Here is a 25,641-nt window from a genome sequence, read left to right on the forward strand (position 1 = left end):
GGCCCGTCCAGTTTCACTTCACATATAATATATTGTATTGATGTAGCCTTAAAACATTAACTTTCTTCTCAGTAACAATAAACTATAATCTTCTCTCTTAACAATAAACTGCAATTCTAATCCGAGGTACCTGTCTAGTTTTATTCCATAAATATATTGTTTTTATAGACGTTAGTGGCATGCGCTATCAAGAGCTTCCATGTACTATGCATGTTTGTCAAAATCGCAAAAACTACAATTTTCGCACAACTTGGTGGAAAGGTGTAGCACATGCTAAAGAAAACCCATTCATTTCTGGAGCTGATCATATTGAAAGTATTTCCCATATCGTAGCTTATTAGCTCGCTCGCAACAACAGCAAAAATGAAACTGGAGAGTGGATGTCTCCGCGGAGACACCGCTGTTACATTAGATGTGCACTCAATAGCGATTCGACGCAGGAAAAAAGCAACGACTGGTAGTAACGAAGGTAAATTGGATTAAAGCAAAACTTGGGCAAAACATTTTGTATGCACTTGCGAGATAGCCTAGTAATGTGAATCGCGGACTATAGCCTAACCAAAGAAAGTAAAGGAGATTTGCACCAAATAAAGGCAGTGTTGTGGGTTGTGTTTGTACTACATGTCAACTTAATTTCTGTCATAAACTAAGTAAGCTAAGCGTTTTCTCCATTGTCAACGTGAACTACTGTACCGGTATGTTCAAGCAGTGACATGTGGTTTCATGCATCTCTCAATACCAAAATATCCTGAGGCAATGTTGATAGCAGTGGTCGACTGCTCTTCCTTACCCTTTGCAGTTCAGCCAGTGAGCGGCTCATACGGGCAATGAGCTTGTTAAAGCGCTCCAACTCCTGCAACAGCACCACTGTAGTGGGAGACACCTCTAGGCCAATTTTTTTGCGTATCACATCCATGTCAAACACTGAAGGCAGCTTGTTTTGAATGTCCCGTGCCACCTGGCCAATATACTCATCACGACTAATGCCGCCTCCAGAATCACCTTAAGAAAAAGCAGAAATTGTAGTTCATGTGAGATTTGCGGGGGACACTCCTGTTAGATACCAGACCTACACATAAATCAGTTTTCAGATAATCCTTTCAACTCTCAAATACGTATACTGTAATTTCCTGACTATTTAACAGGGTTTACACATTGATTTTGCAACATTTCTTTAGCTATGAGGTTAGCACATGAGCTTTTCTTTTCATATTCTATTTTCTAAACCACAATCTGATTCATTAAAAATAAATGTTTAATAAAATGCACTTAATACTCAGATATGGTCAACACACTTTTTAAAATCTAATTTGCCTACAGTTTATTCATAATGTGTCTAGGGAACTCAGGAAATGACTCAAAAGAAACACGTCAATTTGTATACAAATACAATCTTATCGATCAAAATAGAATTAAGTAATATGTGACGAGAGTTGAGTTGATGAAGGATCCCCATGGAAGAGATTTGTCTGTAGCAATGAATACTATAACTCTGAAGGCAAGTTGAAAGAGAGAGTTGTAACGTTTGTAATTGAGTTATGAGTGGGCATACACAGTTAGCGTAGATTATGTAGTGACTGAATTAATGAATTAGCTAATTAACTAACTAATTTCTGTGGTCACAGTATTCCATACATGTTCATCACAGATCTAAAACTGTTTAAAAACAGCACAGATATTTTTCGCCCCTGAGGGGGAAAGACTAATTTAGGAAATAAGTATGTTTAGGTTACTGTCACTGCACATAAGCAAAATGATAATAAAGGACTTAGCAAAGGTGTATCAGTGTGGGGAGAGTATTTGCTGCAGCTGCTATGCCATTTTAGTTAATCTAATTAGCATTGCGATCAAGCAGCCAAAAAGACTACCAATGAGTAGGTCCTGTAGGTCCTGTATACAATGGAAACACAAGGACTGAAAGGGCTGAAGAGTCTGATGGTCCTGTACCTGTACCTGGTCAGGGGGCCGATTACCTGCAGTGGAAACTCGCCTAAAGTGTACACCATCAAAAAGACCACTCTATAGAACAAATATGACCCTGCCTTTTGCTCTAATTGTTTGTGCAACTGGAAAAATAGGTAGGTAGATTAAGTCACCACCCAGCACTCCAGCATCAAACCTAGTCAGTAGCTTGCTCAGCGTCCCTACACATAAAAAGAAGCACCAACAACGTAGTTAACGAACCCGTTGATTAATCCGTTAATGTAGTCTACCACTACCACTCTGCCTACCACTCCGGCTGTAAACAAATGGTGATGTGACATTGTGGTGAAAAACCCCAATAGCAAAATATACAGAATAGCTCTGTCCAGTATGTGGTGCTATTATGGTTCGCTTAAACCTTTAGAACTCCTTAGAAACACTTTGTGGTATACCAAATGTACCAGTTTGGGGCTGCAGTTCTATCAGGTGAGTCCACATGTCTCTTGCAGCCTGGGAATAGTATCCAATCTCTGCATTAGGATGAAGTCCAAACACTTCAGGGGTGTTTGCCAATGGTAGAGTTTCAATCTCACCTAACCCAACCCCCAGAAAAGTACATGTTATAATGACCGTTACTAATTCATTTTAAAATATCTAGCATAAACATACACTATGAAAATTGTTTGTGCAGAACACACAAATACTATTCCACATACCCACATAGTTATCCTTTGGTCCATCTTGAGGTATCTTATAGTCCACATTCTTATTGTGGAAAAAGTGGAAAGGCTGAAACTTGTCAAAGATGAAATCTCCAAGATATTCATCCGTGTATACTTTAAGAATCCTGCGGTCAAAGCTGTCGATAGCTCTTCCTCCATACATTACCTAAGAAAGCAGCATACATCAAAATTTCAAAAGTTACTGTTCAAATATGAATGTACTTTTCCTTCACTTGACTCTGAGGACAAGGCTATCATAAACTAACCTCTCCTAAAAGATATTTAAGACTGCCCCATGGAATCTTAATGTCTCCTTGGATGTGGGCTTTTGTCAAGTATGTATTAAGAATCTCCGTGCACACCTAAAGAGAAAAGAATAAGAATACGGTTATGAATTACAGCTCAGGTTGCTATGCCATGCGTGATAAAAACAGAATTCCCTCACCAGAAAGTCCGACTCATTGAAGTCATAGGACACGTTCCATCCAATCTTTCCATACTTGCGCCGTTCCTGCACAACGGCATGGAAAAAGGCCAGCACATACACTAAGCTACGGAATGCTGGATGTTCACAACTTTGCAAAGTGTCATGAGGGATCTTAAAGTAGGTGGCACGCATGTTCAGCTTCAGACCATTGGGTGGCTCGGTCACAACCTTTGAAAATGAAAATACAACCATGTTTTCAATGCAACTACATAGATAAGACACTGGATTCCTGCTAAACCATGAATCAAACATCCATTTCTAACAATTAAATTGCCCTTTGCTACTTCCAAATAATTTAACTTGAACTGTATGTATGCAACTGTTACACTGGTGTAAGTGGTATCAAAGCTCTCCCCCAACCTGCTCCACCTCCATCACCTCACCCCCTCTTCACCTCCTTTACCCACCCACCCATTCAACACTTACCAAGTACATTTATAAAAAATACAATTTTTTGTAACAGTGTGTGATTTAATTCACTTATCAAACAGTGTTTAAATGTAATTTGTTATAAATCTCAAGTAAAAATGAATTAACTTTTAATATTACAAATTAAATTGATTTTTTTAATTGAGGCCATTTGAAATAATTTGCTTAAACATCAAACCTCGAAAATGGATGGCATGGAGTAAGTATTTCAGGTTAAAGAGAATTTATTATTTACATGGAATGAATGAAGATAGGTCATATTTTTAAATTGGGCCAATTAAAAAAAAATGGTTTGTCCCAACTTAAGAAAACAGTTTGCATAGAATTTAAAAATAAGTTTAAACTGAATGGTTTTTAAATGCGGAGTCAATGTTGAATAGCTTTTGTGATCGATTACTTAAAGGAACCGTATGTAAGAAATGTATTTCAACCTCGAGTCAGGGGGGAGGGGGAGGGGTACAGTAATTTGAAAGTGACTGCAGCACCAGTTTTGGCCACAATCTATGGTTCCTTTAAATTTCTTTACATTGAACCAATAATTTACTTTTTACAGTGTGTTTCTGCCATGTGAGTCCTGCCTAGTCCCTTTGTAGTGCTGCCTGTGTATTTCTCTGCCTCCCTGTATACAAACCTCTCTGCCATTTTTGCCCTTTTGGATGTCTGACTGAACCCTACCCGTGTTGTGATTTTTTACATTTTTTGACAAGAGTTACCTTTTCTGTTGCCTACAGAGTGATTCCTGGCTGCCTGTATTGTGTTTGTCTGCTTTTGGGTCAATAGTCTTTATCTGGCCTCATTGGCCCTGACAGTAGGTTCACCTTTTGAGGGGAGTGGTCTGCCTCTGAAGAGGAGATCCACACCTGTGTTCTGAGCTACAGGCAAGTGCATTGTGTGTAGTGATAGTACATATTTGTGTGTTCACAACAGTAGCCACTGTGACAAATATTGTCCATCCTGACCAGAACGTGATGGCCGGCCAATTGAGTTTCAAAGTGCTTCAGTATAGAAATACACCGTAGAGCTCTAGTACATTTATGTAGAGGCATCTCATCGAGACCATCCATTCACCTCTGGCAGTGTGTCCCTCATATACGTGGAAAGAGGCATCTGTGATCATAACACTCCATGGGCAAAACTGTGCACAGCGGGTTCAAGTTATTTGGCCCACAGATGAATATTTGTCAAGTTATGGCTTGCTGAATATGGTATTAAATTAAAAAAAAAAAAAAATAGCAACTTTGAAGAAACTAGAATATAAGACATGTTTTCAGTTATTTCACACTTTTTTTTTTAAAAAAGTACATAATTCCACATGTGTTCATTAATAGTTTTGATGAATCTACAATGTAAACAGTTATGAAAATAAAGGAAACGCATTGAATGAGAAGGTGTGTCCAAACTTTTGGCCTGTACTGTAGGTTAATTAAGTAAATGTATAGGCTATGTATTTTTAAACATTTAATTCAGGAAAAATAAATATTAATCAACACCAACATCCACAACAAAATATATATTTTTAAATTTCATCTATTTATCCTTCACCTCCAGTGAATCAAAATGATACGCTCTCCAGCTTCCTGTCTTTTATATTGTTCCTGGATGAATTTAAATTTCTCTGACATTAAGGCAACCATTAAAGATTCTTTAGAACACTCTAATCATAGATACAGGCAGTCTTGTGCACTTTTTAAGCTGATACAGGCATGACTCGATGACTGCAGATTGAAAAAAAAACGAAATAACTAAAGATAAGAGGTCTGAGGACACAGCCATGCTGTGTTTAGAAATTGCTTCTGTAACAGAAATATAGGATTTTGCCTATTTAACCCTAACCCTAAAAATTACACATTGCATTTGCCTTAGCACCTTTACTATCAGGCTTGGTTAGGGGTAGTGCTCTTTTTAGACCACTACTGGCTTAAATGAGTTGTGGTAGGCAGCAATGACATTAGCAATTATAATAATTAGCAAGAATGATTTGTCTACCTTAAGGGACTTTTGCAAAATGCCAATGGGGAAGTTCTTAATTGGGTCAGTGGTAAGCCAGAGACGAAAATCAGGATGGGGTTTACTGATCCTCTCCAGAGATTTCTCCAGATCCTTGAGCCACTTCACCAGCAAGTGGCAGTTTTGAAGCATAAGCCACTGGCCACGTGATACAGCTGTCTCAAGCAACTGCAGTGCAACCTAAAGGACAGACATGAAAAATGAGCAACACTAGCAAAGCCGTTTTTGTTTCATTTTCATTTTTGCAATCAAAGGTTACTGTAATTTCCAGACTATTAACCACAGTTTATAAATAGAGTTTGCAAAATGTCATCAGCTATGTGGTTAACACATGGGAATACATTTTCTAAGAAGTTATAGTACTAGGTATTCCATATCCCGATTTCAGTTATCCACATTCATCACCTCTGAAAATACAATACATAATAGATTATTAAAATATTAATTTAAAAATATAACCACAAGCAGCAACTATCGGGGTCCAAGCAGTTAAGACCAGGGAGATCCTTGTTGCATTTTGCAGAAATTATGGCTGTAAGCCACAGTGGCAACTGCAGGTCACAGCCTTAGACCTTTGGGCACAGAGATTATAGAATTGTGAGAACTGAGCACGAGTCAAGGCACCACCATGGCCTATAAACCGCAGTGGCACAGCAGGTCTTACAGATTTTTGAGTGCAGATCTTGGCAACACAGGCAGTGCCCTAGAATCGAACGGATCGGATCTTCTACATTAAAAGCAGTGATGCTATAACCTGACTCTCGCCAGATGAATTTCGTTCCGCCTAGCTCCACTCACATCCATCTGGGATCGCTTCCGTTGAGAGTGATTTCGGCACCAAATTTTATGGTAGAGCCAATCAGGACGCGGGGCAGGAGTTTCATAGATGTGACGTAGCATAGAAGTGACTGTGAGACTGTTATCAGCGTCACGGGTTGGCTTCGATGTGAGTGGTTGAAGTAGCACGTCAATAGATGACGAACAAGTGGCTTATCCAATCATATTGCAAGGATTTTTGATAAGGCCCAGCCTTCTGAAACACCTCTCCAATGGATCGATCCCAGATGGATGAGTGGAGCTAGGCGGAACGAAATTAATCTGGCGAGAGTCAGGTTAGTGATGCTAACCACTGCGCCACAATGCCCACAATGTTAGGGCTGGCTGGGTGTGTACCGTATTTTCCGGACTATAAGTCGCTCCGGAGTATAAGTTGCATCAGTCAAAAAATGCGTTATGAACAGGAAAAAAACATTTATAAGTCGCACCGGACTATAAGTCGCATTATTTAGAAATGTATTTCACAAAATCCAAAACCAAAAGCAGACAGAGACTATGTAACTGGACTATTGAGGCCAAAAAGATTAATGTTATTGAAGACCAAGGAGTGAAGGCAGCCAAGAGAAGGGCCAGAAGGTATTTGTAAAGCAATTTAGGCTAAAAAAGATTCACTGAAAGAAAATGCTGATGTGGTACACCAAAATTTAGCTAAAATGTTGAGAATACAATGCAATCAAGCAATCAAGCAAAACAATGCATCACTCCATTTTTTGTGGAGTCACAAACTGGCAGCAGATTAAATGCTCACGACAGAGAAAAGGATGCAGTTTTAAAAGGACATGACCGAAGCTGAGGCAAGCCAGGCGATAAGAGTAGGCCTAGGCCCGACGGTAATTGTAAAGCAATTTACAAAAGATTCACTGAACAAAAATGCAGATGTGGTACATGAAAATGTAGCTAAAAATGTGGAGAATGCAATGCAATCAAGAATTTTGGGCGATGTGGAGTCACAAGCCGGCAGCAGATTAAATACTCACGAGAGAGAGAAAAAGATGCGGTTTTAAAAGGACGTGACTGAAGCTGAGGCAAGCAGGTGATATTTAGACATTTATTTCACAAAATCCAAGACCAAGAACAGACAGACTATGTACCTGGACACATAGAGGCCAAAATATTGAGAATTCTAGCGGGAATGTTAATGAAGACGAAGGAGTGAATAGTGGCAAGCTGGTAAGCCGAAGGCTGCCAACGAGGGCCCGACGCTAATTGTAAAGCAATTTACAAAATATTCACTGAACATAAATGCTGCTGTGGTACATTAAAATTTAGCTAAAAATGTGGAGAATGCAATGCAATCAAGCATTTTGGACGATATATTGGCACAAGCTGGCAGCAGAGCAAATGCTTGGCAGGCCACCTCAGAGAGAGCGTGAGAAAAAAAGATGTGCATTTAAAATCAGGGCCTAAATTCCCGCACACATTTTACAGCGCTGTCTGATAACGTTAATGTAGAGACACACACGCGGCAGGACCACTTTGTGGGTGCCTCTCTCTCTCTCACTCAGGACCTGGAGAACATGGCTGCTGACCGCAACACTTGGCGGCAGCTGTGTCTAGTTGGGACCCAAGCACTGGAGGAGGAAAGAACAGTCAGGAGACAACAAAGAAGGATCAGGAAGAACACACCCATGACTGCCAGTAACACCAATACTACAGCATGTATATATGCCCCACCTGCAAAAGAACCTGTGATTCCAGGATAGGACTATTAGACAGAAGGGCATCATTGGAGTCGATGGACAACCACAAGCAAGCAAGTGTGTTTAAGTAGGAGTGTGTGAATGGGAGTGTGTATTTGTGTGTGTGTGTGTGTGTAGATTATAGTGGAGTAGAAGCTTCCACTATAATCGTTAGAACTGGCTACACCAGACATGAGACCAAGTCTTTTAGAACTATTTTTACACTGTGCCGTTGTAGCCTGGCTGTAATAATAATAAGATAATAATCCCATAATAATAACAAGAAATAAAATAGGATTCCAGCACCTTCACTGCTTGGACCCCTAACATACATAGACAATTGCACATCAAGTATCCAGCATTTGCAGTTACTGTTAATTTCCAATGCCATCCAAGGCCTCCTAGTAAGAGTAAGAGAGTTGACACATTTCACTGGTCTTGATAGGCTACCCCCAAGTGTTTGTGAACGATACAAATACATAATTACAGTCAGCCAAACATTCCGTCGCAACAATAAGTAGTTGTTTGTTTATTTAACAGAGTAATTTTGTTATACAGTACCTTCTCTTGGCCTTGTCCCATGGCAAGAAACTTTAGCTTACTGCCCCCAAAACCTGATCGCTCAGCCAGCTTCATTAGATCACTGGCTGGTTCAGATCCCGGGCTGAGAATAAACACTATGGGCGAGTTGGGGGAGCTCTGTTCATATATGGCTTCAAAACTGATTACAGGTGGCTGTACATACCTGGTTGTAAAGACAGGCAGGAATATTTATGGTGTGAATATTTTTGACATTGTGTGCATGCAAACAATGTGTATTATCTGTTTATTTGCTTGAGTATAATCACTTTCCTTACTTTTCTCCCATAGTAACAGTGACATAGTCACTAACTGCACGGTAGACACGGTCTAAACGAAAGCATCGCAGAAGAAGAAGCTTCTGGAAGGGTGCCAAAATGTTGTTGTAAGTCATTGGATAGGGAGCCTGCTCCAGGTTATCCAAATCACACCACTGTGGTGAAAAAAAAAGCAAGTAGGTTAGGGAATTCCATACACACACACACACACACACACACACACACACACACACACACACACACACACACACACACACACACACACACACACACACACAGTTAGGAACAAAAATATTCATACCCCTGGCAAATGTTGATTTAATGTTGGTTTTCTCTTGACCAATATATTTGTTTTGACTGAAAATGTCACTGCCACATGCCAAAAGGTTTAAGACATAGTGGTGGAAACATGGGATCAGAAAAATAAGCGTTTTCATCTTTTATAACATTTGTATGAAAAATGGCATGTTCAAAATGTTTCATATCCAAGCCAAATGATTTTTCGACCAATCGCATTTTTTTGCACCAATGGCAGCTATCTTCTATACAAATCCTATGAAGTTCAGCGTTCACAGTATAAGTATATGTATAAGTATACTCTTTGGTCTCTGCATTTATCCCAATCCGTGAATTAGTGAAACACACTCAGCACACAGTGTACAGTGAGGTGAAGCACACACTAATCCCGGCGCAGTAAGGTGCCTGCATCAACAGTGGCACTCAGGGAGCAGTGAGGGGTTAGGTGCCTTGCTCACACACAGTCGTGCCTGCTGGTCGGGGTTCGAACCGGCAACCCTTCAGTTACAGGTCCGAAGTGCTAACCAGTAGGCCACGGCTGCCCGTTATAGGCCTATACATTTGAATATACCCCTCCATAGCATAATTAAGTCACTTTTGATTGCTTCTGGAGGAAATTAAATCCTTAATCAACCAAATCGTCCTCAAAGCCTGCTTTGATATACTGTCAGCTGCCATTCTCCATAATGTATTTCTAATCAAGTCTGGTATGTTTGTCCGAGTTTCACCCGGTAACAATGGGGGGCGGGGCTTAGTGACAGGTCAATTGGACAGAGGACAGATATAGGTTGCTAGTGATACAATATCTTTGTAAATTATGTTTGATTAAAATGTGTTTCATCTGTTCTGGCTATCCCCGCAATTTGGATCTTATCTCACTCAATGAACAACATCTCAACACTAAATGAATGATGATCCGTCATTGGATAGATTAGTCATTCAGTGTGTTTGAAATAATTAATTTGATATTATTGACTGGACTAGAATAATTACTAGATAATATTAACTGACTGGAATGTGTTTGCTGCTGACGCCACCATGGACAACATGCACAACAAGTGTGTAGAGGGAATGACTATACACAGGGGTGGATTGGGACAAAAAATCGGCCCTGGCATATTTGGCCCAAGCGGCCCTCAAATCGGTCGGGCACACCTAATTAAATACAAAATCTTTGCATTACTCTTAAATATGCATATTTTCAACTGTCATGGAGCACTGAAAGTGATGTAGGCCTCATTGGCTATCACTCTGACTGATTAGAGGTAGCCATGGAGCACATACTCTCCATATTCAAGTAGGCTATACAGTGGGCAGTGCTTCGACTTGGCCAGCTTCACTCGCGGTCCGCGCGTGGGATCACGCGGTATCACGCGACTTTAATTTGTATTTTTCCAGTGAGAAGCTGCAACAACCCAAACAACCGGTAGATGGCTCAAGTGAGCAGGGTGTCTCGTAAAAAGAAATGGAGCCTGGAAAACCCTACACAGACTTCACTACAGACTTTAGCAGCCTGGTTTAGAAATAATAGCCAGAAATATGCCTGCCCTGCCCTAATAAAGAAATATTTGGTTAACTGCGAGTGAATCCCGTTTGCAGCCGTAGAGACGCAGGACAAATTAAACATTCTGGTTTTCTCCGAGTGCAACGATGATAGACAGACATCATTTGGACAAAATATAGAGTATTAACCTCCGTTGCTCAGCCAAATGCCTTCATGTTACGTCCTGTTATCACGGAGTTACAGGCGATAAACGATTTTTGATGGTCACAAGTTTACTTCATTAGGGACTGTTCGTTATTTATTTAAGGGGCTACCGGAGGAGTTTTGGGAGCATTAGTCCAAAAAAGACGTGACCCTCCCTCGCCAGCAATACATTTTTCTATGACCCTCCAAAGTGATTATGAAAAAATCACTGTCAACTTTTTCCGGGTTTATCGCCTACTCTATTTTAACGTTTTCACATATTTGGCCATAAGCCGTTTATCATAGGCTATCACGAAACCAAACTACAAAGGCGAACACTTTAACAGGGGGAATTAATTGGGCATGAATCATGCTGAACGCTATTTGGCTACCTTAGAATAATAAGGTTCTATCTGCGATTTGAGTAGGTACAACCGACGATTGAAACGGGATTAATGAAACATTCCGTTTTCTCCGAAAGTGCAACGATGATAGACAGTTTGGACAAAACATGGAGCATATTAACCTCCGTTGCTCAGCCAAATGCCTTCCTGTTACGTCCTGGTATCACGGAGTTACAAGCGATAAACGATTTTTGATGGTCACAAGTTTACTTCATTAGCGGTTTATTTTTTTGGATTATTAAAGAGTGTTTTTCATTTAAAGGTTTGACTTCGTGCTTATTCAGTAGAGCATTTAGTGCTCTCCCCAATCCCAGACGTTCACATTGCATGTTTGTTTGTAATGGATGCAACCGCCAGATAGGCTATCGCTTGACAATGAGTTGTTAACAGAACCAAGACATATAGCCCAGCAGCAATCTAGGGACTGATCGTTATTTATTGAAGGGGCCACCGGAGGAATTTTGAGTGCTTCAGTTGGAAGTTGCATGACCCTCTCTTGTCTGCTAGAAATTGTTCAATGACCCTCCGACAGAATTGTTAAAAAAGACATGACCCTCCCCTGCCAATTGTCTTCCGCCCACAGCCACACACTTTGTGATAACATTCTTAAATCAATCTTTCCCGTGAGCTTGCATGCTACCAGTCCTTCCTTTTCAAATGTGTTTAGCCTGTTTTGCACAATTTCACAAATAATCATATGTGATTAATAGTATGACAAAAAAATCCTGCACGGGACCGAAACAATGCATGCCAACTTTTTCTGTGTTTATCACGTGTTTTTAACTTTCCCCGCTGTCTTGCCGCTTTTAATGTTTTCCCGTGAGAATATCCCATATTTTAATACTCTCAAAACAGCCCTGCCATCGGGCCTGTCTCTGTGTTGCCCTGTTGCTACCCCTTGCCCTTCCAACGAAACAGATGTCTTCAAATCATCGTTTTCCTTGCTTGAAGGCGAACTTAGAGTGATGTTAACCTATTTAAGTTTAACGGCGCGATTGTAGTGAGAGCACGATTCATTGGCGCTTGCATGTTCGGCCTTATGTCTACGGCCTTATGTCTATGTTCACTGCAGGATGGCCTACCATAACTTACCAACTCTGCACTGTAGACTGGCTATTTATATTTTTCTGTGAAACAAGCAAATGTATTTGTTCAACTTTATGAAGCAGAATTACGCATAGGGTACATGGAACATAATACATTTGACAAAGGACAGATGAATGTTGCTAGTGACAAAATATTAACTTTCAGTGTTTTACGATGTCTTTGTCATGGGGAAGTGTTTTTCCCCATGCATTTATTCTAGGTTACTGTCAGTGACTGCCGTGAGAGAAGCGGGTTCTGTGTTTCGCTCATGTCAGTGACTGACGCTGAGAGAAGCGGGTCTGTGTTGTGTTGCGCTATGCTAATTTATTTTCATTGGGCATACCGTGCCGTGCCGTCCACAGCTCTTCAGTTCTGACAAAGCCAAAATTACTCCTTTTGAAACAATGACTGCAGGAAGCGCGTTTGTATGGTTATATTGGGTCCCAAGCAGCTTTCAGCCATAAGGCTACTTTGAGAACATTTCAATTCACCCGACACTAATATTCAAAATGTTGAAAACTATTTCGGCATAGCCTATAAAGCAGTTTAATTAAATGGAATGTTAGTTGTAAACAAACGAGCTACTTGGTGAGGCTTGGCCTCACAGATGCGCTCGTGCCTTAGATGGCAGGAAAAATCTTCACGATAGGCCTATTAACTAACCACCCGATTCACGTTGGCTGGGGGGAAGGGGGGCCATCAGACAATTTTGCCCAGTTAATCCGTCCCTGCCCCCAACAAATCACACCTTCCCACCTCTGACAGCTTAAAAGAAGTCAAGAGGACTCCTTACTCACAGACCTATTCACAAACCTGGGTTTTGAAATCCTATGCAGCTACAGGAGCTTCCAATCGCGAGGAAGCAATTTTGCATTGTAGGCATAACTAACATGCAATACGCCGCCAACAACAACCAAAACTAGGCTAATCATTGTCAACATGTAAATTAAATGTAACATTAGTGTGAATCAAATTAAAATGTTCTTTTTGCAAACGTAGGCATAGTAACAGAATAATTTAATAATGTTACAAAGATACTACATCAATCCCATTATGTTTCATTGGGCTACTAGGCTATTTGTTTTGCCTTGATTCATTTAGGCTAGGCCTTTTATTCAGGGGCCGTATTCACAAAGAATTTTAAGGCTAAACGTAGCTCTAACTGGCGAATTTAGGAGCAACTCCTAAAAATAATGGGCGTGTCACTCCTAACTTTAGGACTCCTAATTTTTTCACAAAAAGTAATTCACGAAGCATTTTAGACCTAAATGTAGCACCTAAGTCTGGGACAGCTTAAGTCGAGAGGACTCCTAACTCACTAAGACCTATTCATAAACAGCTTTTTGTGGCATTTTACGCTATGATGTTTTTTGAAATAGCCTATGCTAACAGGAGCTTCCAATCGCAAGGGAACAATTTTGCATTCATAAAAGGGATGCAATAACGCCACCAACAACAACCAAAACTACTCATTGTTAACATGTAAATGAAATGTAACGTTTCATTGTGAATCAAATTAAAATGTTCTCCTCTTTGCAAACGTAGCCTAGGGATATGGTGACAGATTCATTTAATAATGTTGCAAAGGTAGGCTACTGCATCAATCCATAGGCCTATGTTTCATTAGGCTACTAAGCTATTTGTTTTGCCTTACTCTTTATTCATTTAGGCTAGGCCTTTTTATTCAGTTATTAATCATCTTCCGTCCTTCGCACTACTTGTGTAGCGCACGCATTCTCCGACCTGTCACCTGTCAGTCATCATCTGAAGAGAGGTGTTTGGAATTCCCGCGTTACAATCGTCAGCCAGTCAAGGTGGTCACTTCAGTCAAGCTCGTGCATGAGTAATGACGTCATCCATAGCCACGAAGACTCACTCCTAGTTTAGGAGTTGTCTGAAAGGCTTTGTGAATAACTTTTAAGAGAAAACTCCAATCTAAAATCTTTAAGTGCGATTTAGGAGTAGCCTACTCCTAGTAGTAAGATAAAAGCCTTTGTGAATAGCCTACGGCCCCAGTTATTCATCATCTTCCGTCCTTGTGTAGCGCTGCGCATTCTGAGACCTGTCACTCATCATCGTAAGGGAGGTGTTTGGAATCATGCCCGCGTTACAATCATCAGCCAATCAAGGTGGTCACGCTTGCCCATTTACCCAAATTAATGGTCGAATATTACTGATGATCATTGTTATTTAAGAACATGCAGTGTCGCGTAGGGTACCAAAACATCTTGCTCGTAAAAAAAGCATCATAACGCATTATCTGGCGGGTCTGTTATTTACTGTAGGCTGCGCAAACCACATGCCTTTTATTTTGGGCAAGCCTGCATTCATTCATTCATTCAACCTTTATTTATTCTCGGAGGGTCATTGAGGGAAGCCCTCATTTTCAATGAAGCCGAAATTACAGAAGCGAAGCAAAGTGCTCCACAAACAAGACAACATTCGAGGCCTTCTGTTGAAGAATTTTATATAAAGCCTGCGCTGACAGTAATCCTCCTGCCCCTGATAGGCCTACCACAGCTGTGGATAGTGTGGAGTGTTCAAGTAATAACACAATCCAATGTGTGTCTCAATTGTCCCCCTCAAGACCACCTCACACATTTCTCTAGATTTTGCAACGAACTTACATGACACAATGCCATAAAATATGCCAGTTTTAGGACACAGAATAATGTTTGTAATGATACCAGGTAGGCCAGGTATTGTCGAAGGTGCATGGTGAAGTGAAATTCTTACTTTGGAAAACAAACATTTGCCGATATCATCGCCGATCATCATAATATTGCAACAGATTCTGTGTTCTGGACTGCAGGTAACTTGTTAAGCCAGTGGTTCTCAAACTTTTTATTTCATTCCCCACTTTGATCAAGGGCATGACTGATGATAGTGGAGATAACGTGTTATCCCGAGGCTTTTGCAAGTCAGCATCTTCGACGGTAGTCTATTAAAATATAAGTTTTCGATGTCCCAAACGGAGAGCCATACTTTATTGTTTTTAACGATCTCTATGCTACTCACAAAAATGTAGGCATGGGGACATGATGAAGTAGGTTATCCAACTGTCGTGTGTTAAATTATTGTGATTACGAGCCAGTGGTTTTCAAACATTATGCGCGACTCGGACATCTAACTAAATGCAACAGGCTCATATCGTCCCTCGCATTCAAGCAAAATGAGGACCAGTGTTTTGTCAAATTGCAAATAGCTATTCGTTTTAACTATTTTTTTTACAAAAAGCACTTCATACTATCTTAATCTTGAATATGGGGAGGGAAGTACGCGTCTGCAGTCAGCCAAATATGAATGTAATTCTGCGGCATAAAGCAGATGTAATTGTTTATTGTACAGAAAAATAAAAATGACATGTCAAGCAGTCAATTGACTACATTGCAGTCAAGAAGTAGGGCAAATTAATTTACTGAAACCAAAACGTGGGTCAGTTGTTGTCTAAGCCTCTATTATGTAGCCTGTTAAAAACGCCGCCAGATAGTATTAAATCGGCAACAACATTGTTTTCTGCAGAAGCCTACCCAAGGCTACAGATTAATTCTGAACAGTTATTTCTCTACTGGCTCAATTATCACACCACTGTTTTGATTTTATGAAGTTGCGTTAACCCCAACACTGACAATAATGTAGACAGCAAATTTCGATTTTCGTGTAGTCAAGCCTTAAGCCATACCCAAGTAGCCTAAATCGAGGTAATGTTTAATTATGCATGATTTATTTTGTTATTGAATTCGTAGGCTGGGATTACTCTCGGCAACAATTATGTAAGGGACGGCAGGCAGAGCGATGTACAGTGGCAGAGCGACGCACAGTGGCTGAAAGTGGTACTAAAGCTTCACGCAGCTTCACGCCGCGTAATGCGCGAATGAAGTGGTCATTTGAAAGCGATGCCCACTGTACAAGCAATTATTAAAGAGTTTCTGCTTGAATTCAAAGTATCATTTCAAATTTTTCAATAGGCTACATTTAAACTATAAAATGCTCAACTGACTAAATTACCTAGATGGTCGTGGACATTAATCACTGTAGGACAACTGAAACAACACGAAATAAACAGGGCTGATGCTGGAAATATTTTATTCCGGTAGGCTATACTACCTTAACCTGACTCTCGCCAGATGAATTTCATCTCAGGTTAATACTACCTACCTACATTGCTGGTAGCCTACATTTTGGAACAGTATAGCTACAGTACATTAACTAATTATCTTTAATGTCTTCCAGTAGCCTATAGTATAGGTTGTATATAGCTTAGTTGGCTTGTGCATGATGAATATGACTTGATGTTTTGTAGCCTACATTTCCGTCAGTCTACAGTCTTTTAGCCCATCTTTAACATGATAACCCTTCCAAGATAGAACCTTTTTGACGCTCTACTTTGAGAGACCAGCCATCACTCACGCCATCGATGTTGAATTTTGGGCGTCTGGCGGAAACTGATCAATATCTGACCAACAATTAACATCGATTTGACACTCTTTTGCTGTCCGGGTTTGCAAATCATTCATTTAGAACATTTAAGTTGCACTATTTGTTATTATAATCACAGCACGGCCTTACTATGTTATCATTACCATATCATTACAATATCGCAATTAATAAGTCATCATAATCATCATCGTCAGCATGGCATGTCACACATAGCCTACCTACTCCACCACTGAGTTCTTATCATGTAGCCTCAACTAGGCTCGCACTCTCCACCTGCTCACTATCCCTCTGCTCTGTATGCTTGCTTACATCCTCATTCAAACTCAACGAACTTCAACATGTTGCTGACATATGCTAGCCTACTTGCAATATTGTATTTTTGAAGCTTCTACATTGGTGTTACTTTTGCACTATTGTCACTACCGACACCTGCTGAAATTTCGTGTAGGCAACTTCAATTAACTTTTGAAGCGCTCACAGAATCCTGGCTCTGCACCAAAATGCGAGGGGTGCCTGACGTGAGCTGTTATTGGATCAGTCGAGTGTCAATATGGAAATGTAACCAATGGGCCGTTGGCCAAAATGAATAAATTATATATAGCCCATAGCCTATTCTATCGGCCCAAAATGTGCGTCAGCCCACCGGGAAAATGCCCGGTATGCCAGATGGCCAGTCCGCCCATGACTACACATAAAACAGTGAAACTATACCCTAACCTGAAACCCTGGATGAACAAAGAAGTTCACCTTCTCCTCAAGGCTAGGGATGCAGCCTTCAGGTCGGGAGACTAGGACGCCTACAGCTCAGCCAGATCCAACCTGAGGAAAGGAATATCCAGGGCCAAACACACCTTCAAGAAAAGGATTGAAGAGCACTTCAACTCCTCCGACCCACGGCGTATGTGGCAAGGCCTACATACAATCACCAACAAATCCCCTTGCAACTCTTCCCTACCCTCCTCTACTTCCCTCCCAGACGAGCTGAACCACTTCTATGCTCGATTTGACCGGGAAAACAAGACAGCCTTTAAGTCAGCTGTTTCAGACAAGGACATATTCCAATTTTCCACCTCAGAGGTCTGCGACATCCTGGGCAGGGTGAATGCTCGGAAAGCTGCTGGCCCTGATGGAGTTCCCGGACGTGTGTTGCGAGCCTGCTCGGAGCAGTTGGCTGGTGTCTTCACCAACATCTTTAAAGGGTTAAAACTTGTCTCCTCAAGTTAGAAAGTGTAATAAGACCAATGGAAAATGAAACGTGGCGATTTTCTAGGCTGATTTGACATGGAACTATCTACCGGACGGTAGACGGTAGATAACAGACTTCTACCGTTGTACCATTGAGAGCATATTCACTAACTGCATCTCTGTATGGTACGGCAACTGCAACGCTGCTGATCGCAAGGCACTACAAAGAGTAGTGAAATCTGCCCAAAGGACTATTGGCTCCCAAATCCCCTCCAACCACGACACATATCATAAACATAAAAAAAAGACAAATCCATTGTCAAGGATGCCACCCGCCCAAACCATGGTCTTTTCAGTCTACTCCCATCTGGCAGGCGATACAGGAGCCTGCGCTCCCGCACCAGCAGGCTCAGGTACAGCTTCTCTCGAGAGGATGTAACACTGCTTAACAAAACTTCACCTCCTGTCTAGCATTTGCATTTTAGCTGTTACTAGTTTACCTGTTTACTTTTTACTACTGCACTGTTTACCTGTTTACATTTACTCCTACACTGTTTCACCTATGACCTTGCACTGCTAACCCCATAATATACATTATATATATATATATATATATATATATATATATATATATATATATATATATATATATATATATATATACAGTGGTGGAATGTAACTAAGTACAAATACTTCGTTACTGTACTTAAGTAAATATTCCACGTATTTGTACTTTACTTAAGTAGAATTTATAGTGCATACTTTTGACTTTTACTTCGTTACATTTTACAGCAATTATCTGTATTTTACTCCGCTACATTTTTACAACACCATCGTTCCTTTTTACGATACATTTTATGATCAGATTTTTTTTCTCTCTGACAAACACGTTTGTTTTACCAGGGGGCGGGGTTGCTACCACAGATTCTGGAGCGCTTGTAGCCATCTGCATTCGGTAGGCTATATTCACCAGACCCATGGCTACACTGGACATGCAACTGTGTTCTGTGCCTTTCTCTGTCTGTTATCTGCAGCGTTAGGGCCTCCTCTCCGATGAGTTTGCTCTCCGCGGATCACCGAAGTTACAGGCTATGCCCATGCTTCTGTCACACGCCTGATCATTTTGCGCACAAAATGAATGGTGGACTATTATAGAACCGCTGGCCGGAAAAAAACGTAGCATTTTCCAGATTAGAAAATATTTCTTAATTGTGTGTGATCAAATAAAGATGCATAGCCTACAATTGGGGGGGGGTAGAAATGTGAGCGCTCATTCAATGTCTATGTGTGTCTGCGCAAGTGAAACTGAACCTAATCATAAAGACACCTTTCTCAGCAACTTTTCTGTTCAATCAGCAGAATTGGCATTACGATCCACCCGCTTTCCCAGGTCTACCCCCTGTTAAACTTCAGGCTCTCGTGTTTTGCTGAATGATATACTCAGCAGATCACCCTAGTAGATAACCAGAATTACAGTCTCTAGAATTGTAGGTCGGAATGTAAACTGGGCCACAGATGGTAAGCACAATTGCATTAGCTTAAAACTATCTAGTCGAATATAGCCTAACCTAAAACTAGCTTAATTAAAATGCCACAGCCCATACTATTTTTTTTTTAGAATATAGATATTAAGAGAATAAATCATTATGCAAATACTTTTACTTTTAATACTTAAAGTACATTTAAAAGCAGGTACTTTTTACTTTTACTTAAGTAGGGTTGTCATTGTGGTACTTTTACTAAAGTAAATATTTCTCTGTGTATTTGTACTTTTACTTAAGTACTGAGATTCAGTACTTCCTCCACCACTGTATATATATATATATATATATAGTGGGCAGTGCTTCGACTTGGCCAGCTTCACTTGCGGTCCGCGCGTGGGATCACGCGGTATCACGCGACTTTAATTTGTATTTTCCCAGTGAGACGCTGCAACAACCCAAACAACCGGTAGATGGCTCAAGTGAGCAGGGTGTCTCGTAAAAATAAATGGAGCCCTGAAAACCCTACACAGACTTCACTACAGACTTTAGCAGACTGGTTTAGAAATAATTTAATATCCAGAAATATGCCTGCCCTTCCCTAATAAAGAAATATTTGGTTAACTGCGAGTGAATCCCGTTTGCTGCCGTAGAAGAAACGCAGGACAAATTAAACATTCTGGTTTTCTCCGAGTGCAACGATGATAGACAGACATCATTTGGAAAAAATATAGAGCATATTAGCCTCGTTGCTCAGCCAAATGCCTTCCTGTTACGTCCTGTTATCACGGAGTTACAGGCGAAAAACGATTTTTGATGGTCACAAGTTTACTTCATTAGCGGTTTAGTTTTTTGATTATTAAAGAGTGTTTTTCATTTAAAGGTTTCGTAAGACTTCGTGCTTATTCAGTAGAACATTTAGTGCTCTTCCCAATCCCAGACGTTCACATTGCATGTTTGTTTTGTAATGGATGCAACGCTGATATAAAAATCCTGCCAGTAATGTAGGTTTGAAACCAGTTTAGAGCATTATCAGAGAGACTCACCCACTTTGGTAGGCGTGTGAATTAGATGCTATGAGATAGGCTGATTGCAAACAAATTTTTCAAGTACTTTGCTCAAAACGCCTGAGAAAAAAGGGAGCCAAGCCTTTGACCAGTTGTTAACAGACATTAACCAAGATATAGCCCAGCAGCAATCTAGGGACTGTTCGTTATTTATTGAAGGGGCCACCAGAGGAATTTTGAGTGCTTCAGTCAAAATTTATATCATTTTTACTGTTGCATGACCCTCCCTTTCCTGCTGATGATGAGCGACATAAGTTCAGAAACTGGTCGAGAAAAGCCAAATTGTTCAATGAACAGCGTCACCCTCCGACAGAAATGTTAAAAATCTATGACATGACCCATCCCCTGCCAATTGTCGGCGTCTTCCAGAATGTCAATGTCTGCTTTGTGTCAGCCACAGCCACACATGTGATAACGTTCTTAAATCAATCTTTCCTGTGAGCTTGCATGCTACCAGTCCTTCCTTTTTAAATGTGTTGCGCCTGTTTGCACAATTTAACAAATAATCATATGTGATTAATAATATGACAAATAAGCCCTGTGCACGGGGACTGAAACAATGCATGCCAACTTTTTCCGTGTTTCGTATTTTAACTTCCCCCCGCGTCTTGCCGTTTTAATGTTTTCCCGTAGAATATCCCATATTTTAATACTCTCATAACAGCCCTGCCATCGGGTCTGTCTCTGTGTTGCCCTGTTGCTACCCCTTGCCCTTCCAATGAAACAGATGTCTTCAAATCATCGTTTTCCTTGCTTGAAGGCGAACTTAGAGTGATGTTAACCTATTTAAGTTTAAGTTGTTTTGTTAAGGCCTAGGCTACTATCAGAGATGGTGTTGCGAAATTGGTGTATTCCGATGTTTCACTGAGCAACCCCTCTCACGCACACACACACACTAAAGGTAACAAAAGTGTAAATTAAGTAGCCTATCGTAGCCTACCAGCATTTTTTCCTCTTCAGTGTGCAATAAGAAAGTAGAATAGGGTACAGTGCAAGTTGACCGATGATTCATCTCCCATGTCGCGTCTCGTTGCATAGCCTTGGTAGGCCACTAAGCAAATCTGCAACCCAGCTGCCAGTATTGGAGGCCTAAACATCTCGTATATGAGACTGACTGGGTTATTTTGTTTTGATATTATATATAAAACACATAGTCATTGTAGCCTACCATTCAGGGAATAGGCATTTAAAAGAGAGACAGATTATGGAGTGATATGACTCAGAAATGACATCGGGCAATGGCAGTGCGAGATGTTCAGAACGTAAGAGTTAAAACTTTTACAAGCTCAGTAACATCCACAGCGGAAAAAAGAAGGTAAGAAAAATAGTCGGAAAACTTAGATGTGTAACGCAAGCAAGCACGTTTGGTGGTTGTTAGGCTACTAAAAATGTGAACATGCACGTTGCACTGTTGTGCGGTGGACTTTCGGAATGAATAGTCGCGTTTCTTTAATATCGAGGCGCCATAGTTTTCCGATCGGCCTGCTGGTATAAAATGAATTTTTACGCGCTCTCTTCCCATGCAGTCAAAATGAAAGGGAGTCTTCAGAGCAGGCTTGTCATAGTGTCACCCTGACATGACGTGCGTAAAGTAGCCTATAATGTGAATTACTTTTTTTTATGAAGGATTTATTAAGGATTACTTGATTACTTGGTACCAGAACAACCAGTTTTACCAGAGACTTTCTAATGAGGAGATACAGCACTCTAAAAATCCTCCATAGTAATGCATGGGGTTAGTCAGTTGTCTACAAAATATCACAACCCTTCCGCGGCAAAACGTTGACATGTGAATACATTGAGCCAATCATGTGGTGTGTTGTAAAATACATTGAGCCAATGTCGTGATTTTTATTGAAATATATCCTTTAGTTTATATATATTTTATGTAGTATCTTTATTCTGTGTAATATCATTGTTTTGTGAAACTGAAGTCTGTAGTATGTTCAGTGTGGGAAAGGAAGACTGGTTTAAGTGAAAGAGCAGGCCTGGCAGAAAATGGCATAGACAAGGTTTGGTGCCAGGAAATGTAAAAAAACCTAAAAGAATGGCAAAACCTAAAGAATGTATGAATAACAGGATGAGAGGGCAAAGGTGAAGTACCATATATTACTTGGTCAGTTATCTGTAAACATAGAGTGTCTTGTCTGGGATGACTTGAAGGGGTATAAAGGCTGGACAACAGCCAGAGGATGTTATCTTACTTAGCTCACTGCTCACTTTGCTTAGCTTAGCTTTCACTTACTTGCTTGCTTCACTAATGCTCCGGAGTGCATTAAAGCCATCATCTGCAGTATACATCCACGGTGTGCGGACTTCTTTTGAGTTTGTATTATTTAATGTGGATTTGACACCACACCAATCATGTGGTGTGCTGTGAAGACATCGTGCCAATCATCTGTTGTGACCTCGCTGCTGGAGCAAGACTGGTGTCGTGAAGCCTTACGCACACGCATTTCTGCCGAAATAGATGCACGATAAGTGCCCAAAAAGTTTTGCAATATGGCCGCCGAGTGGAGTGGAGGTACTTGCCTGAAAAGGACTTTGGTCCTAGCTCGAGTTGCTGCAGCCAGCAGCTAAGGCAGCCATGTTCATGCTCCTAGTGTGTAGCGCTGTAGCTGCAGCAACTCGAGCTAGGTAAAACCGATTGTTTCAGTTTTGTTCATACCGACAGTACTCAGTGACGTTGAGAAATGGAGATCTATGTGAAAAATCACCGGAGTTCTCCTTTAAGTTTGAGCAGTAGTTGATTTTCAAAGTTAGTTGCATTCATCCTTGCGTAGCTTTGCAATGAACAGTAATCCAGCACAACTGAAAAGCCCCTCACAGGCAGCTGAGGCAGGCAGGCTAATGTTGAGTTGCAGAGAGTTTTTTTATATTTGGAAATGAGCAGAAGGTTCAGCAGATTAAAGGGCGTCGAACTGGGGGGGGAAGTATAGGGCCCCAATGGTGGAGAGGGCCCTTGAAAAGTGAAATACGGGGGGTACAACATTTTCACCAGGCATTCGTAATAACTCAGGTAATCCACACATAAAAAATCCAAACAACTCCATAAGTAGAGTCATGTGTAATGAAATGGAATAACACAGGGAAAAAGTATTGAACAAGCTAAGAAAAAGCACTAAGGCAAGGAAAGGGAAGGAACGAGCTGGAATCTGTAGTTAGAGTAGTTATCCTTTCTATATGTGCAAATTAATATAAGCTTGGTTAGTAGCCTACATATTGATGGGCTATAAAAAGGTTTTTCATTACCAAGGTGTCACACAAGAAACATTTCATGATGGATAAAAGCAAAAAGCTCTCCCAAGACCTTTGCAACCTTATTGTTGCAAAACATATCAATGAAACTGGTTACAGATGCATTTCAAAACTTAAGAATCTTCAGTAAGATGCGGCTTGATGCAGTAAGATGCGGCTTGATGCAGTAAGAGCGGCTTGTCATGTCACATATCAAAGCCATTCTCCCCCCCACCCTGGACCCCTTCCAGTTTGCATACCGAGCCAAGCGGTCTACAGAGGATGCAATCTGCTCTGCCCTCCACCCAGCCCTCACCCACCTGGAAAAAAGAGACTCATATGTGAGATTGCTGTTTATAGACTTCAGTTCTGCATTCAACACCATAATACCACAACAACTCATCTGCAAACTTGACAAACTAGGACTCAGTACCTACCTCTGCAACTGGCTACTGGACTTCCTCTGTCAGAGGCCCCAAGTAGTAATGCGTTGGCAACAATACCTCAAGCAGCATCACACTGAGCACAGGGGCCCCCTGGCTGCGTGCTCAGTCCGCTGCTCTTCACCCTGCTGAGATGATGACTGCACTGCAACCTACAGCAACAATCACATAGTGAAATTTGCTGACGACATTAAATCTGGTGGTGGGTCTCATCACCAAGGGCGACGAGACTCAATACAGGTTGGAGGTCGACCATCTGACCACGTGGTGCAGGGACAACAACCTCCTGCTGAACGCCAGCAAGACCAAAGAGATTGTTGTTGACTTCCGAGAGGTCACGCAACACCTGCCACTGACCATCGATTGCTGTGGTGGAGAGAGCGAGCAGCACCAAATTCCTGGGGTGCACATCAGTGAAGACCTCTCCTGGACCACCAACACTGCATCACTGGCTAAGAGAGCTCAGCGCCCGCCTGTACTTCCTCTTAAACTCAGGCGAAAGCAAGTGCTCCACCAGCCATCATGACCACATTCTACCGAGGCACCATTGAGAGCATCCTCTCCAGCTGTATCGCTGGTGGGGCGGAAGCTGCACTGAATACAACAGGAAAGCCCTGCCTGCAGCATAGTGAACACAGCTGGAAGGATCATTGGTGCTTCACTCCCTGAAGGACATTTACACCACCCACCTCACCCGCCAAAGCTTAATTAAAAATTGGAGTGATGCAAGTCACCCCCGCACCACAATCTGTTTGATCTACTGCCCTCTGGGAAGAGGTACAGAAGCCTGGCTCCCAAGACTACCAGACTCACTAACAGCTTCATACACCAAGCTGTAAGGATGCTGAACTCTCTCCCTCCTCTCCCCCACCCTCAGCTACATAACATCCTGGACATTGGACCCACAATGGCCGCCTGCACTACTCCACCTGCACACTTGAACACTTGCACACTTGTACACTTTACAACTTGGTGTTGTTGTCCTGAAAACACAACACTTCTGCTGCTCTTACATAACTTGCACCACTATGCCACTTTCTTTATTACTTAGGTCAAACAGTATTTTATAGTATTTTACAGTATTTGCACTAGTATTTTATTGACTGTCTATGCACAATTTCAACAAAAATTTTGCTGCTCTTATTTTTTCATTATTATTATATGTGCCCTCTTATTTACTTATTTTACTTACTTTTTGTTTACTTGAATGTTATGTTTGTCTGTGGACTTAAAATTGGTCAAATATGTCTTGTCTTCACCGTGGGATAGTGAGAAACGTAATTTCGATCTCTTTGTATGTCTGGAACATGTGAAGAAATTGACAATAAAGCTGACTTTGACTTTGACTTTGACTTTGAGTAAGCAGCATGGGA

The 25,641-nt window shown here is 41.1% G+C and overlaps 1 protein-coding gene across 2 annotated transcripts in view; it reads right to left on the bottom strand.

The window, feature by feature from the left end:
* Nucleotides 1–25,641, bottom strand: part of dnah10 (dynein axonemal heavy chain 10) — a 344,245-nt gene that overhangs the window by 43,935 nt on the left and 274,669 nt on the right. For both annotated transcript variants that reach the window (XM_048242756.1, XM_048242755.1), the window contains 8 exons: nt 8,942–9,096; nt 8,646–8,829; nt 5,548–5,748; nt 3,091–3,300; nt 2,912–3,007; nt 2,640–2,811; nt 2,385–2,516; nt 791–1,002 (listed from right to left, as the gene is read on the bottom strand). In XM_048242756.1, coding sequence (XP_048098713.1) covers nt 791–1,002; nt 2,385–2,516; nt 2,640–2,811; nt 2,912–3,007; nt 3,091–3,300; nt 5,548–5,748; nt 8,646–8,829; nt 8,942–9,096 — 1,362 coding nt within the window. The remainder of the gene's footprint in view (nt 1–790; nt 1,003–2,384; nt 2,517–2,639; nt 2,812–2,911; nt 3,008–3,090; nt 3,301–5,547; nt 5,749–8,645; nt 8,830–8,941; nt 9,097–25,641) is intronic.

This window comes from Alosa alosa, chromosome 5 (genome assembly GCF_017589495.1).
Source record: "Alosa alosa isolate M-15738 ecotype Scorff River chromosome 5, AALO_Geno_1.1, whole genome shotgun sequence".
In the NCBI taxonomy this organism is placed as follows: Eukaryota; Metazoa; Chordata; class Actinopteri; order Clupeiformes; family Clupeidae; genus Alosa; species Alosa alosa.